Below are 12238 nucleotides of genomic sequence, written 5' to 3' on the forward strand. Positions count from 1 at the left end.
AAAGGGGAAAAAAATACTCTGACACCGTGGACGTAGCGGTAACTAGATGGCGCAAGGTACCGCGCATTACAGTAAGTTTCGCCACAACAAATTTATTAATCCACCCATTCCTACACTCAGCTTCGTTGGGAGCGTTCGAGGGAAAGAGACGAAGATATAGTCGGCTTTTATTTGCCAAAAGTTCATGCCAAAAATTGTAATTGAGACTTCCCAATTTCGCGTGCCAGTTTTCTCTTGATCCGATAAACGATATGCAGTAAATAAAATTCTGTCTAAAGTCCGTTTACTTGCTCGGGCTAAAAAAAAAATTTTATTTTCAGAACCCCGTTGGTGCGCTGCAAGTATACACATCGGTTCAAGCTTCCGCGAAATAACATCGAATACGGGAACTGCTCAGGAGAAATATAGGCCGCGAAGACCACTGATTGTCGCGGATCATGAGATGGCAACGCCTTTATGTCTACAGCCCGAACGTTACACGCGTATACTTTCAGGGGTGCCTCTTCCATGTAGGTGCTTCAACGGATTCGCCTTTACATGGTCGTGTGTGAAGGTGGCATCATTATCGTGTTTGTGTTGCATTTGCGGAAAATAAAACGGACGCCATCGTGCCACTGCGAGAATTCGCAGCTCCGATTCCGCTCATTTAATTATTTCTTCACTGTTCCACATTTCGTACCTCCGGGCTGCCCGAGTCTTTGCTGCACACCGGGAGAGGCAGTAGCCCCGCGCTCCTCTCCCTCGCGTCTTTTTCGCTGGGTGGCGTCGCTTCCCATGGTGTTGCCAATAAGACTGGGGGGGGGGGGGGGGGGGGGGCAGGGCTAAAACTGTGCTTGATACAAAAATTGGCGCTTGCTCGCATTTTATGTATACAGCACCGTATACATAGTTTTATTTGAACAGTGTGCAAATCTCCACTCGGATAACGGTGTGTTGCACTGTACCCACCTTCTACGTGACTTCATGTTTATCTGGCGCCGCTCTAACACTGCGATGGGGAGCGCACTGACATCGCTGTGGCATTTGTTTCTTCTTCTTATAAACACCTCCTGAGCATGCTACAATGACAGAAGGGGATGGATTGTGGCCAGTAGTAATGGGCTTATACTATACTTATTTTCACCGTAAGTTAGAGTGTAGCCGACGATAGGAGCGGGTGGGACCAATGAAATATTGCCACAGGCCCAACGTTACTGCGTTATTTGTCTTTCTGAGCGTATGTCCTCATCGGTTAAACCAATTATGCTCATAGCATGCGCTAGAACCTTGCTCTTTTAGTCTATGCGTCTGTCTTTGTATGTCTTCTAGCTTTTGACTGCGCTCTGACTTAAGGTGAAATGAAGTGTAGACGCCTTACTTCGCAACATCATATTGACAGTGTGTATTTAATTATATGCAATGAAGAAATGTTACTCCAAAATAAAAAATAGGGTCCACAGCCTAAAAAACAGGTTTGGATCCATATCGAGATTACTTTATGATACAAGCCACAACCTCTCCTTTCAACAATATTTACATATCTCGAGAACGCGTTTTTTTTTTTTTTTTCAACATATTTTTTTTTTCACCGCATAAATTCAGGACTTGAGCAAGCTACTATTTTGCCAATAAACTTCAACTACGTATGTGTTCAATTAATTCTAACCGTCGCTGACCATATGTTAATGTAACAAAAAGTAGTTATAACGCGAAACACCGACTCTTTGTCAAGCTTCTAATTTCCGGCTGTATGTGCTTTTTTCCCCTTCATTACTCATAACGCCTGGTTTAACACTTTTATGGTCGCGTGAGTACTTTAGTAGTTTGACCTGAAGTGAAGCCCTACTTTATATGTCAAGATCTGCTCACTAGAAAGTCAGGGTTATGCTGTTTTATTTTCCCACTTAAAAAAAAAAAAGCTTATAACTATTCCTTTTCGCGTGCAAGCCGACCTTCTAAAGGAGATCGCGTGACAAAAGTAGTATAAGGCTTATTATAATCGATTTACAGAAATGACTTGTTTCTATCTGGTACTGCCCCGAAAAACAAAACAGAAAAACACAACATTCCTCTTAAGTTCACATTCTTGCGACTTTGGTGTAAACGTTTTATGTCGGGAAAAACAAAAATAAAAGAAAAGAAATCAAGACGTGACAACTGATAACTTTTTTGATCCGTGGGCAATATCGCCATTGTAAAAGTCGCGAAGTCGGCAAACAGTTTGTCGGCAAACAGTTGTTTTTTTGGCTGCATCGTGAAGTCGCATCGTGAAGCCGTAAAGTGTCAATTGAATGTTTAAAACGCCACATCCTATAACGATTAAAGAGATTTCAGCACCAACGTTCACGATGTCGACGTAATTCAGTCAGCGATCAGCCGAGAGAGTCTTGACAGGCAACGTGAAGAGTTCAAACGTAACGAATAAGCTGTGGCACATTCATACACTGTGATCCCCGTACATGGACTTGGGCAATGTGTGATTCATTGAAGTCGCAGTTGGCTGCTGCGCATTCTGACCTGAAAAGTAAAAGAAAATAAACACACGCGACACTCAAAAATGGTTCATGGTTTTAAGGATAAAATGGTTTAGAAACTTCCATCTGTAAAACTCGGTTATAAATTTCTTCATTAAAATTATGGGAATATTCCTGTATTCAAAATTCATGTCAAGCTTCCCTTTTTTCTAGGTAAAATGGGGGGGGGGGGGGGGGTTGTGTTTGGACTCAATGCACGTACTGTCCCTATTCTTATTCCTCTCCTGGCCAATCACGGTCGTCCTCTCTCAACACGGCACGCTACTCTAGTATTTGCTGAAACGAAGCGCTTTTATTACTCGATAAAAATCTAAACATATTTCATTCATGCTTAAACTCTCATAACAAAAGCTTGGCTCTCACACGCAAAAACAAACAAACAAACACTTTTTGGTTGTTTTACAATTGACTGTATTTTTTTTTTTACTTCCCTAGAAGGTGAAAAGAAGGCTTGATGGCTAACTCTGTTTTCCGACAATTAGTTAATCCTAACAATTTTTTCTTCGAAATTTAATTGAACTGCACTAGTCGGATAAAATGAAGGTTTTCCTGGAGAGGACTAAGCTCATTTTTGTAGGGTATGTAAGGTTTTGCTTCTGACCCACCTTCTATGGGTCATAGAATACTATATTGCACATTATAATTCGATCTTTTGTTTTCTTTTCTTTTTTTTTTTTTGGGGGGGGGGGGGTTAGGGTGGCCCCCCCACCCTCCCCTCCCCCCCCCCCCCAAAAAAAAGAAAAGAAAACAAAAGATCGAATTGGGGGTTTGTTTACATAAATATGGCTGTCGCGAATCACCGTACGTTTTAACTGCAAAATTTGTGATGCGTGATCCCTAATACTGTAAATGCCGTCAGTCTAATACTACACGTAGTGAGCTGTCTTTTAGAGGAGACCTACGTGCACCTTTCCTGGCATCTCTTTTTTGCTGAACGAAGAAAAAAAGAAAAGATAGGCAGTTTAAGATGCAGCTTAGAGGAATTAAAGGAATGCCTGCTCGTAATATAGTGCCCACGACGTTATTCACATGCATAAAAAAGAAAAAGGCCATACAGGCTAAATAAATGGGTGTGCTATTTCAGAACGCCGCACCCTCCGTTGCCAAACCTTGTGTTGGCCACTATAGGACTTCATAGAAAAAAAATCAACAACCTAATGTTTGCTTCTTGCACAGAAACAAAAAAACGCTTACATATTTCTCACTTTTCGCCGGGAGAATTTCCTCGAACAATACTTTGGTGTATACAGACAACACCGAGCGACATATTCCTGAAGAGACATAGTATGACTAAAGTTTCCATTAGCTTTCCAACGTAGAGCGAAGAACATTTCTAAATAACTTCGTTTACAGGTGCGCATGTGAAGCGGTACTTTTCACGTTGTTTATGTTAAAGTTTGTCTGGTGCAGATAATTATAATAATACAAATCTGTTGGGCTAGTACGTTACACATCACGAAAAGAAAACAAAAAGGCACTAAGAACAAGGGCAAGTAGTTGAAGCACTTGTCCTGTACTGTTCTACCATTGGTTCTTGTCATTTTCATATATTAGAATGGGAGATTTAATATGCTTGCGGTCCGCAGAAAAATCAGTTGTTTCTCATCTTTGGAGTTTGAGGGGATGTGAACGTATGGTATCTATCAGCCCGTTTTGCCGAGAATTTCCCTTTACGCTGCCACGGCAACTGGGAACCAAATTAAAATGATTGGAACTGATTTTTCTGAAATTTTGTTTTTAGCAAATATAAGGAAATTAAACGAATTGATCACTTATACAAATAACGAATTTAAGTGAGCTTAAAATTATAAAAATATGGCATGATGATGATAGCTACACATTGTTCAACCCGAGCTGGAGTTCAGAAAGAAAAGAAATAATATTACTCTAACGATCATATTCGCATTGTTTGCCTTTAAGCTGTTTGAGCCTCCTGTTTAGCACTGATGAAGTTTATCGTGTTAGGCATTGTCGTTTGGAGCGTATTCACCATGTTAATGATCTTACAACTGCCATTTTGGACAATTTTTAGATCACGCAGAAACCTTCCAAAGTCGGCCTGCCTGTGACGTACCTTCAGCTGTCACTGTGATATTTTGACAAGTTGTCAACTGTGATTCACTTACCCTTTTTCGGGGCATCTCTTTCCTTTGTCTGCACGACAATAACAACTACTACTGGCACCAGAATGAGGACGAACAAAAAAGTGATGATGACTGCGAGCAGAATGTAGGTCGCCATGTTGTCTGCAGTTTCTATAAAAGGATAGAAAAAGAGAGGGGGGATCGGTGGCCGAGTGGGCTGAAGCGCACACCCAGCTCGACGCGCGTGGAGCGAAAGCTCGCGCTGCAGAACCCAGGGATCCTGGGTTCGAGCCCCACCCCTGCCCGTTTCGATCTGGATGAGCATCGTACCGGCGTGCGGTCGTGTATCACTACTGCGTGAGCACGTTAAAGACCCCAGGTTAGCAGTCGTACTGCACTGGCAAAATTGCTCATCTACAGTGTAAACCAGTGTCGCCTCATCCTGGCAGACCAACCTTACACTGTATAAACACTAAACGTCCAATTTGACTTTTTTTTGATAGAAAAAGAGAGTCAGGAGCATTGGCGACGCTCAAAACTTGTACGCTGTTGAGCTGCTCAAATTATGTTTTTTTTCCTACTTTCTCTGTCGGAAGTTTGAGAGGCCCTGTAATATTATTGATTTGCGCAATAAGAAGCAGAGGAAGACGATCATAAAAAAAAAAATGGCATCAATAGAAAAACAATTGAAGGCCGAATATTCTGGTCGTATTAGGACAGCATTTGTTTAGATTTATTAGTTAACGTGGTTCGCTATTGCAACAAAGCTCAGGAAGCTAAGATATTGTCTAAAAATCCCTGGAGAAGGGGAACAAGGGGGAGAAAGGGGGACAAAGGACAAACACAAGTCTCCAAACACAGCTAGGTGACTGTGCGCTACCGAAAAAATCCACCTGGTCCTGGTATCGAAACAGGGACCTCTCCATTGTGTTTTTCTTTTTGTCCCTCTTGTTCCCTATCACCAGGGATTATTATCGTCTTTCTCAGATAGCAGAGCGTATGAGAAAGCGATACTTTTACAGTGATTGTAGTGCGATCAAAGCTGAAAGTTTTGAGAAGCATACCTGAGCTAGCCCACCATATCCTAGCGTGCTTTTTAGGACGCAGCTCTTAGGCGCCCGTTTCCGCGTCGGCATAACCGCGCTAAATTTAGCGGGAAAAATGACACCACGTGCAGCGGCGTAGACTTTCCATTTTCCCGGGGGGGGGGGGGGGGGGGGCGCGTCACCTTTTCGCCAGAACTGGAGATTGAAGCTAACGAAAGCACGCTGGGAATCCATTTCCCATGTATTTTGGCAATAAAGGCAACGTGGGCGTTATTTTGTTTACATGCCACTACTATAGAAGCTCGTTACATAGCACGTAAACAGCGTCTCGCTAAGGATCATGGCCCGGGCCCGGGGGGGGGGGGGGGGGGGGGGGGGCACGAGTCCCGATGCCCCCCCGAAGTCTACGCCTATGGTCACGTGATCTCAACACCAATTCAATTCCCCGCTAAATATAGCGGAGAACTGAATTGGCGTTGAGGTCCCGTGACGTCAATTTTCCCGCTAAATCTAGCAGAGGAACTGAATTTGTTCATAAGCAACGTGACACCAAGTCATGTGCGTCATTTTTCCTGCTAAATATAACGGGGAAACTGAATTGGTGTTGAGGTCACGTGGCGTAAATTTTTCAGCTAAATTTAGGAGGGAACTGTGGGAGGAGGGGAGGGTACGGAGGAGGAGGGACTTACCCTCCCCTCCTCCTCCCCAAGAGCTGCGCTCAAATTTCGCGTTAGAGATTTGTAAACGTCTTTCATTTTAGAGCGCAGCTCATGCGCCCGTTTCCGGGTTGAGCGGCGTCGGCGTCGGCGTAACCGCGCGCGTTGCATTATGGGACATTTCCCCACTAAAGTTAGCGAGGAAGTTTTCCTGCTAGTTTTAGCAGATTAAGTTTTTCCGCTAAATTTAGTGGGAACATTGACGTCACGTGACCTCAACGCAAATTCAGTTTCCCCGCAAAATTTAACCGAAAAAATGACGTCACGACTTCGAGTCAAGTCACCCATGAAGAAATTCAGCGGCAGGAGAGGAGCAGGAAAGAAGGAGGAGGAGGGAAGGGTACGGAGGAGGAGGAGGAGCATACTTCCCCGCCATACCCTCCTCCTCATCAAGAGCTGCGTTCTAGCTTTGCATTACAGAGATTTGTAAACGTCTTTCATTTTTAGAGCGCAGTTCTTAGGCGCCCGTTTCCGGCTTGAGCGGCTTCGCCGTTGACATCGGCGTCGCCATCACCGCGCGCGTTGCATTATGGGACGTTTCCCTGCTATAGTTAGCGGGGAAATTTTTCCGCTAAACTTAGCGGGGAAATTTTGCCACTAAATTTAGCCGGAAATTTTTGCCGCTAAATTTAGCGGGGGAATTTTTCCGCTAAATTTAGCGGGGAGATTTTGCCGCTAAATTTAGCAGGGAAATGTCACCGCTAAATTTAGCGGGGATATATGGAGTTTTCGTACATCGTTTTGGCCGTCCCGCAACGCTCTCCGCAAACCGCTACATACCCGAAACTCTACAGTCAGGCCATTGGCGCGCAGGCGCAGTAGCGGCTTCTTCGTTGCGGAGGGCTTAGCGAAGTGGGGAAAACGGTCTACGAAAACTCCCCAAAGTTACCGCTAAATTTAGCGAAAAATCTCCCGCGAAATTTTCCGATAAATTTTCCCGCTAAATTTTCCGATAAATTTATATCGGAAAAATTTCTCCGCTAAATTTAGCGGGAAATTTAGCGAAAATTTTCCGCTAAATGGGAGGCAGCAGGCGAGGAGGAGGAGAGGGTACGGAGTTGGAGGAAGAGCATACCCTCCCCTCCTTACCCTCCTCTCCTCCTCCTCAAAAGCTGCGCTCTAATTCGGCATTACAGAGAATTGTAAACGTCTTAAATTTTTTCTCCAGTTTTACGTAGTTCCAGCAGAATTTCAAATCACTTTAATGGACGCGTGTTGTAGCTATGTGCATTAGTGTAATCACTACTTCAAACGTTAAATGCATCATGTTACAAGTCGCACTGCAGTGTTCAAATCGCTCCTCTTCACCGGAAACTAAAAGTACATGCTCGCTTTCTAAAGATTCGTGTAACTACAGTATGCTTTACCTGGCTCGCCGAACCAAGTGTCGGTTCGGCGTATGCGGCTTACCCTTGAGCGAAATGTGAAAGATGCAGGGCCTGGTCATCGGGCCAATTTCGTTTTGCGCCCAGCAGTATACAGTGCCGAAGTCGGCGGCCACTTTGGGATGATACAGCAACACTCCGTTGCTGGCATTTCTGTGCGACGTCAAGTTTCGCGTTGTATTTTCATCCAGCGCACTTTTGAAGGACCAGTAAAACGTGACATCCGCCGGATCAGCTGAAATTCTACACGGCACTTTGATTACTTCATCCAGTGAGGTTATGAGGTAGCTTTCAGATGGCTGCGAGCACTCTGGCTCATCTGAAGAAGAAAGAGGACAAAAATCGGAAGGGTATCCAGGTTGAAACAATGTACACCAAATAATCGAAAAAGTCAGGCTGCTTTTTGTAGTCTAGATTTCGCGACTGCCCTTTAAGAAAGCCACAGCATCCGTTTGTTACACTTGAGCGGGTTTTACCGAGCATTAAAACAAGCCCCTCTTTCCTAAAAAAAAAAAAAAAAATCTTAAACAGCATTTAGAGCGAACGCATGTTAATATCACCACACTCTAAACAGCTAATATATATATATGGCTGGTTTCATTCAGATTCAGGCAGTGGGTGGGAATCGTATTTTTTGTTTTTCTTTATATTTTTATATGTTGTGCCGCATACTTTACCTAGAACAACGCTTTTTACTTTAATCGCCGGAAAGTTTTAGTTTTCGGGAAATAAATTCTCAAAAGTGCGGGGAAGAACAATGTAGTTTTGACCGCTGTCGCGTGCAGCATGTTTGAAGCTCGTTTGGTTCTATACTATTAAAAGCACAGCCTTTATAATATTTTGTGGTAATCTACGTATTTCTGAGTGTTATTTCCTCTGGAATTATATTTTCTACTAATAATTGAAATTTTTTTAAAGATAGCCAAACTTGCCACCTCTGACGATTATGCACGAAGATTCAGAATTAATTTTTAGGTGAAAATTTTAACGTATGACATTCAATCTTTTTTCTCTGACAGAGCGTTTCATTGCCTTTCCAAAAATGCATGTTTTATTTGTCTATGATTTTTTTATATCGAAAAATAGATTTTGAAAAGGATGAAGTTTTCAAAATTTGGTCAAATTCAGCGCGTCATTAAAAAAAAAGGCCATTTTTAATATTTTTTATTTTCTCTTATTTTACTTTTCTCATATCCTTCTTTTATCAGGCATATATTTTGATAGGTGTAAAGCAGTAGTTTAGCAATGCCGAGCGTCTCAATATGCTGTAAAACAATAACCGCTGACAGCAGATTTTATGACAACTGCCGCCTCTTTCAAGCGCAAAGCTCTCAAAGAGAAGTAAACAAACATCTGCAAAATCATCTCAGCTCCCATCGGCAGATAATTCTCGTTTCTGCTGTGGCGATAGAAGCGCTCCTAACGTTATCGAGTTGCGTGGTCGACTGTGCCGCGAGATGGACCTTGAACCCACCAGTGCGAGCACTCGACAGCGGGATACCCGAGCTGCCGCTTCCGACCGAGAGCCATGTCGAACGTACCTTGAACCCCGCAGAGCTTGAAGGAAAGCTCTCACGTATCAGTTGCGTAATTTGCGTGTTTACCGCGGAAGCATCCCAACCGCTTGCTAAAATTGATCCACGGGAAACGCAGAACATGGGGAAACTTGGTGGAGCCCAAACAGGCGGCTACACATTTGTCAGTGTTGTATAGGGTTTCTGGCTTTTACTCCTAGCCCCTCGTGCAAAGAAGGTTTGAAATTCATCGAGTGGAACCGGGAGCGTTTGGCAGAGTACTCTTTCGCGTGTGTGCGCGTATTGACTATCTGCGAATGCTATGGCTGAGACGTACAGTCGGAAGCGCGTTTTCTGTGCGGACTATCGACGGCGGCATAAGAAAAATGTGCTGTGGCAGGCACGCTTCAGGTCTGTGAACGATCTGGATCTGAAAATACTCAGGCAAGTTTTGGATCCTTCAACTCCCATCTCGCAGACGGATCAGCTGTGCCACAACTGCTTCAGGTATTTCGGTTCCCTCGTTGTAGATCGGCATGAAGCATGCAAAGCCGGACCCTCGGATGCCCACGACGAGGACTTCGTTGACAAAACAACGTCTGTCAACGAAATAAACGAGTGCGTATCATCTCTGCAGATAGAGATCTCACCATTCAGGATGCCAACTGAATTGAGAAAAAAGTCGGCTCGTTTATACGCGCAAAAAAAGCAAAGTCAAGTCGAAGAAGCGGTAAAGAAACGAATGCGGCGTAAGATCAGTGACGCGTATGATGTGCCACAGCCGACAACTGGAGCGTCTTCGTCCACAATATGCGCCGAGTGGGAAGCAAACGTGCGAACAGCATTCCAGAAGAGCGCGTCTATCAGTGAAAAATGTCAATTGCTCACACTGTTTCCAAACGATATGAGCAAGCAGCAAATACTAAGCGTTGTTCCCGAGGCAACCATGTACTTGATCGACAAAGCAAGACGCCTTAAAGCAGCCCAGGGAGTATGTGCACTTCCTGATCCATACACTCCGCACACGCTCAGAGAATCGGATATCGCGACGGCTTGTCGTGTTTTTTTAGAAGACGAGATGGGCTGCTCCATTCAAAGTCCGAGCAAGAGAGACGTCATCGCGTTAAAAACATCGGGGTCGAAGGAGTTTGTAGTGAAACGATATATGACGCGCTCTATTCGTGAATCCTACTCTCTTCTGATGAAAACCTATCCGGACATCAAGATTGGCCTAACCAAATTTTATACGCTGCGTCCGAAGTGGGTGAAAATTTCTCCGTACAGAGACCAGTGCGTGTGCGCAATTTGTGCGAACTTTCAACTCGTGGTGGCATCAGTCAACAACGCCTCATCCCGCGCTTTCTCTGAAAAGGACATTACTTCTCTCTGCATATGCTCTAACCCTTCAGAAGCCTGTATGCTGCTAAAATGCAAAGAATGCCCTGGAGTGAGGAGTCTAAGTGCACGTACACTATGTCTTCACTGTCAGGAGGACATTCAACTGGCGATTTGGGAGTCGGGAAACTTGATAAAGAAGACGCTTACTGTGGTCGGGTTCCTCAAGCTGACAAGAGATTGCGTGGAAAAGTACATTACTCATGAATACATTACGAATATTCAAAGAAAAGCAATACGAGATGTTAAGGCGAATGTAACACAAAGGTCAATTGTGTTACACTTTGACTTTGCAGAAAATTGGAGCATTGTTCTTCCAAACGAAGTGCAAGGCTACTACTGGCGTAAACAGCAAATCAGCATTTTCACATGTGTTGCCACAACCGCCAACGGAGCAAGAAGCTTTGCCACAGTTAGTGATGATCTTCGACACGATTCTGCACATGCCCTTCTGGCGCTAAGAACCATCATTATGATCCTTGAAGAGGAAGAACCCATCTTCAAAACGATAATATATGTGTCGGATGGCGCCGTGATGCACTTCAAAAACAGATTTCAGTTGTATGAAATGGGGAAAAATCCCGTCCTGTGGCGGTGGTTGTTCTCTGCAAGTGGCCACGGAAAGAACGCCTGTGACGGCATTGGTGGCCTTTTAAAGCACCATGCCACATTGCACAACATCAGAGAAACTGCTAATTCTGCAATCCTGACTTCTCGCGACTTTGTGTCTGTCTTAAAAGCGAAGCAAGTCAAAACACGCATTATTGACTTGCCCACCGAAGAACTTACGAAGTTCAGAGAAGAGATGAAGGAAAACTGGAGCGGCATTTGCCAAGCGCCTGGACTGCGTTCGTGTCATGTTTGGTATAAGCAATCACCTGAAGCCTCCATCGGAAACAGGGTGCACGTAGCTAGGACTGCAGAAGAAATTAATTTTTGAACTAGAATCATTACTTCGGTTTTGACGAGTGCCCAATGTATAAGGTTGCATTGTGCTGTGCCTCGAGCATTCAGCTGCCTAGCTTACACTAAGTAAATATATCTTATGTCGCTGAAGCCAATTTAGTTTTCATGTTTCAATGTTTATTAGCTATGCAAGGAACAACGGGTTTAATTACATTATGAAAAATGTGTGACCATAATAAACAGTTCGTATTGTTAAAAGATTCTAATTTAGCTTGACAATAATGTTGTTCTTCAGTAGTATTTCATAACACAGCAAACTTGGTTACAATACCTCTGCTATATTGTAAAAAAAAAAAAACGTGCCAGAATGTCCATCTCCTTCCCCCAAGAAAATACTTTGTGATTACTCTAACAATCCTCCTCACCGTCAACAAATTCATTTGCGCCTATTTCTCTCTATTTGTTTCCCCTTTCTCTCCCTCCCCCAGCCTGCCCGAGTCTTGTGACTGCCAAAGTGAGATAACATTACGCGCGAGCATACCGCTTTCCCGTTTTTCAGATATGCAACAACATCAACAACTCCGTACGGTCCCGAACTTCGTATCCGTATATCACACGTCCATACTGCTCCGCAAAGTATCGCACTCTTCCACACTTGGAATGGACGTTGCTCAGTTCC

General features: G+C 43.9%; 1 protein-coding gene across 4 annotated transcripts in view; it reads right to left on the bottom strand.

Moving 5' to 3' along the window:
• Window positions 1-2203: 2203 nt before the first annotated feature.
• The window catches only part of LOC8032154 (hemicentin-2), a 132151-nt gene continuing 122116 nt past the window's right edge, over window positions 2204-12238 (bottom strand). For all 4 annotated transcript variants that reach the window (XM_040209130.2, XM_040209128.1, XM_040209129.2 and 1 more), the window contains 3 exons: window positions 7770-8063; window positions 4640-4768; window positions 2204-2496 (listed from right to left, as the gene is read on the bottom strand). In XM_040209130.2, the coding sequence (XP_040065064.1) occupies window positions 2417-2496; window positions 4640-4768; window positions 7770-8063 (503 nt within the window). In that variant the 3' untranslated portion in view covers window positions 2204-2416. The remainder of the gene's footprint in view (window positions 2497-4639; window positions 4769-7769; window positions 8064-12238) is intronic.

The sequence above is a fragment of the Ixodes scapularis genome, unplaced genomic scaffold (assembly GCF_016920785.2).
Source record: "Ixodes scapularis isolate PalLabHiFi unplaced genomic scaffold, ASM1692078v2 PGA_scaffold9__187_contigs__length_104089568, whole genome shotgun sequence".
Taxonomy (NCBI): Eukaryota; Metazoa; Arthropoda; class Arachnida; order Ixodida; family Ixodidae; genus Ixodes; species Ixodes scapularis.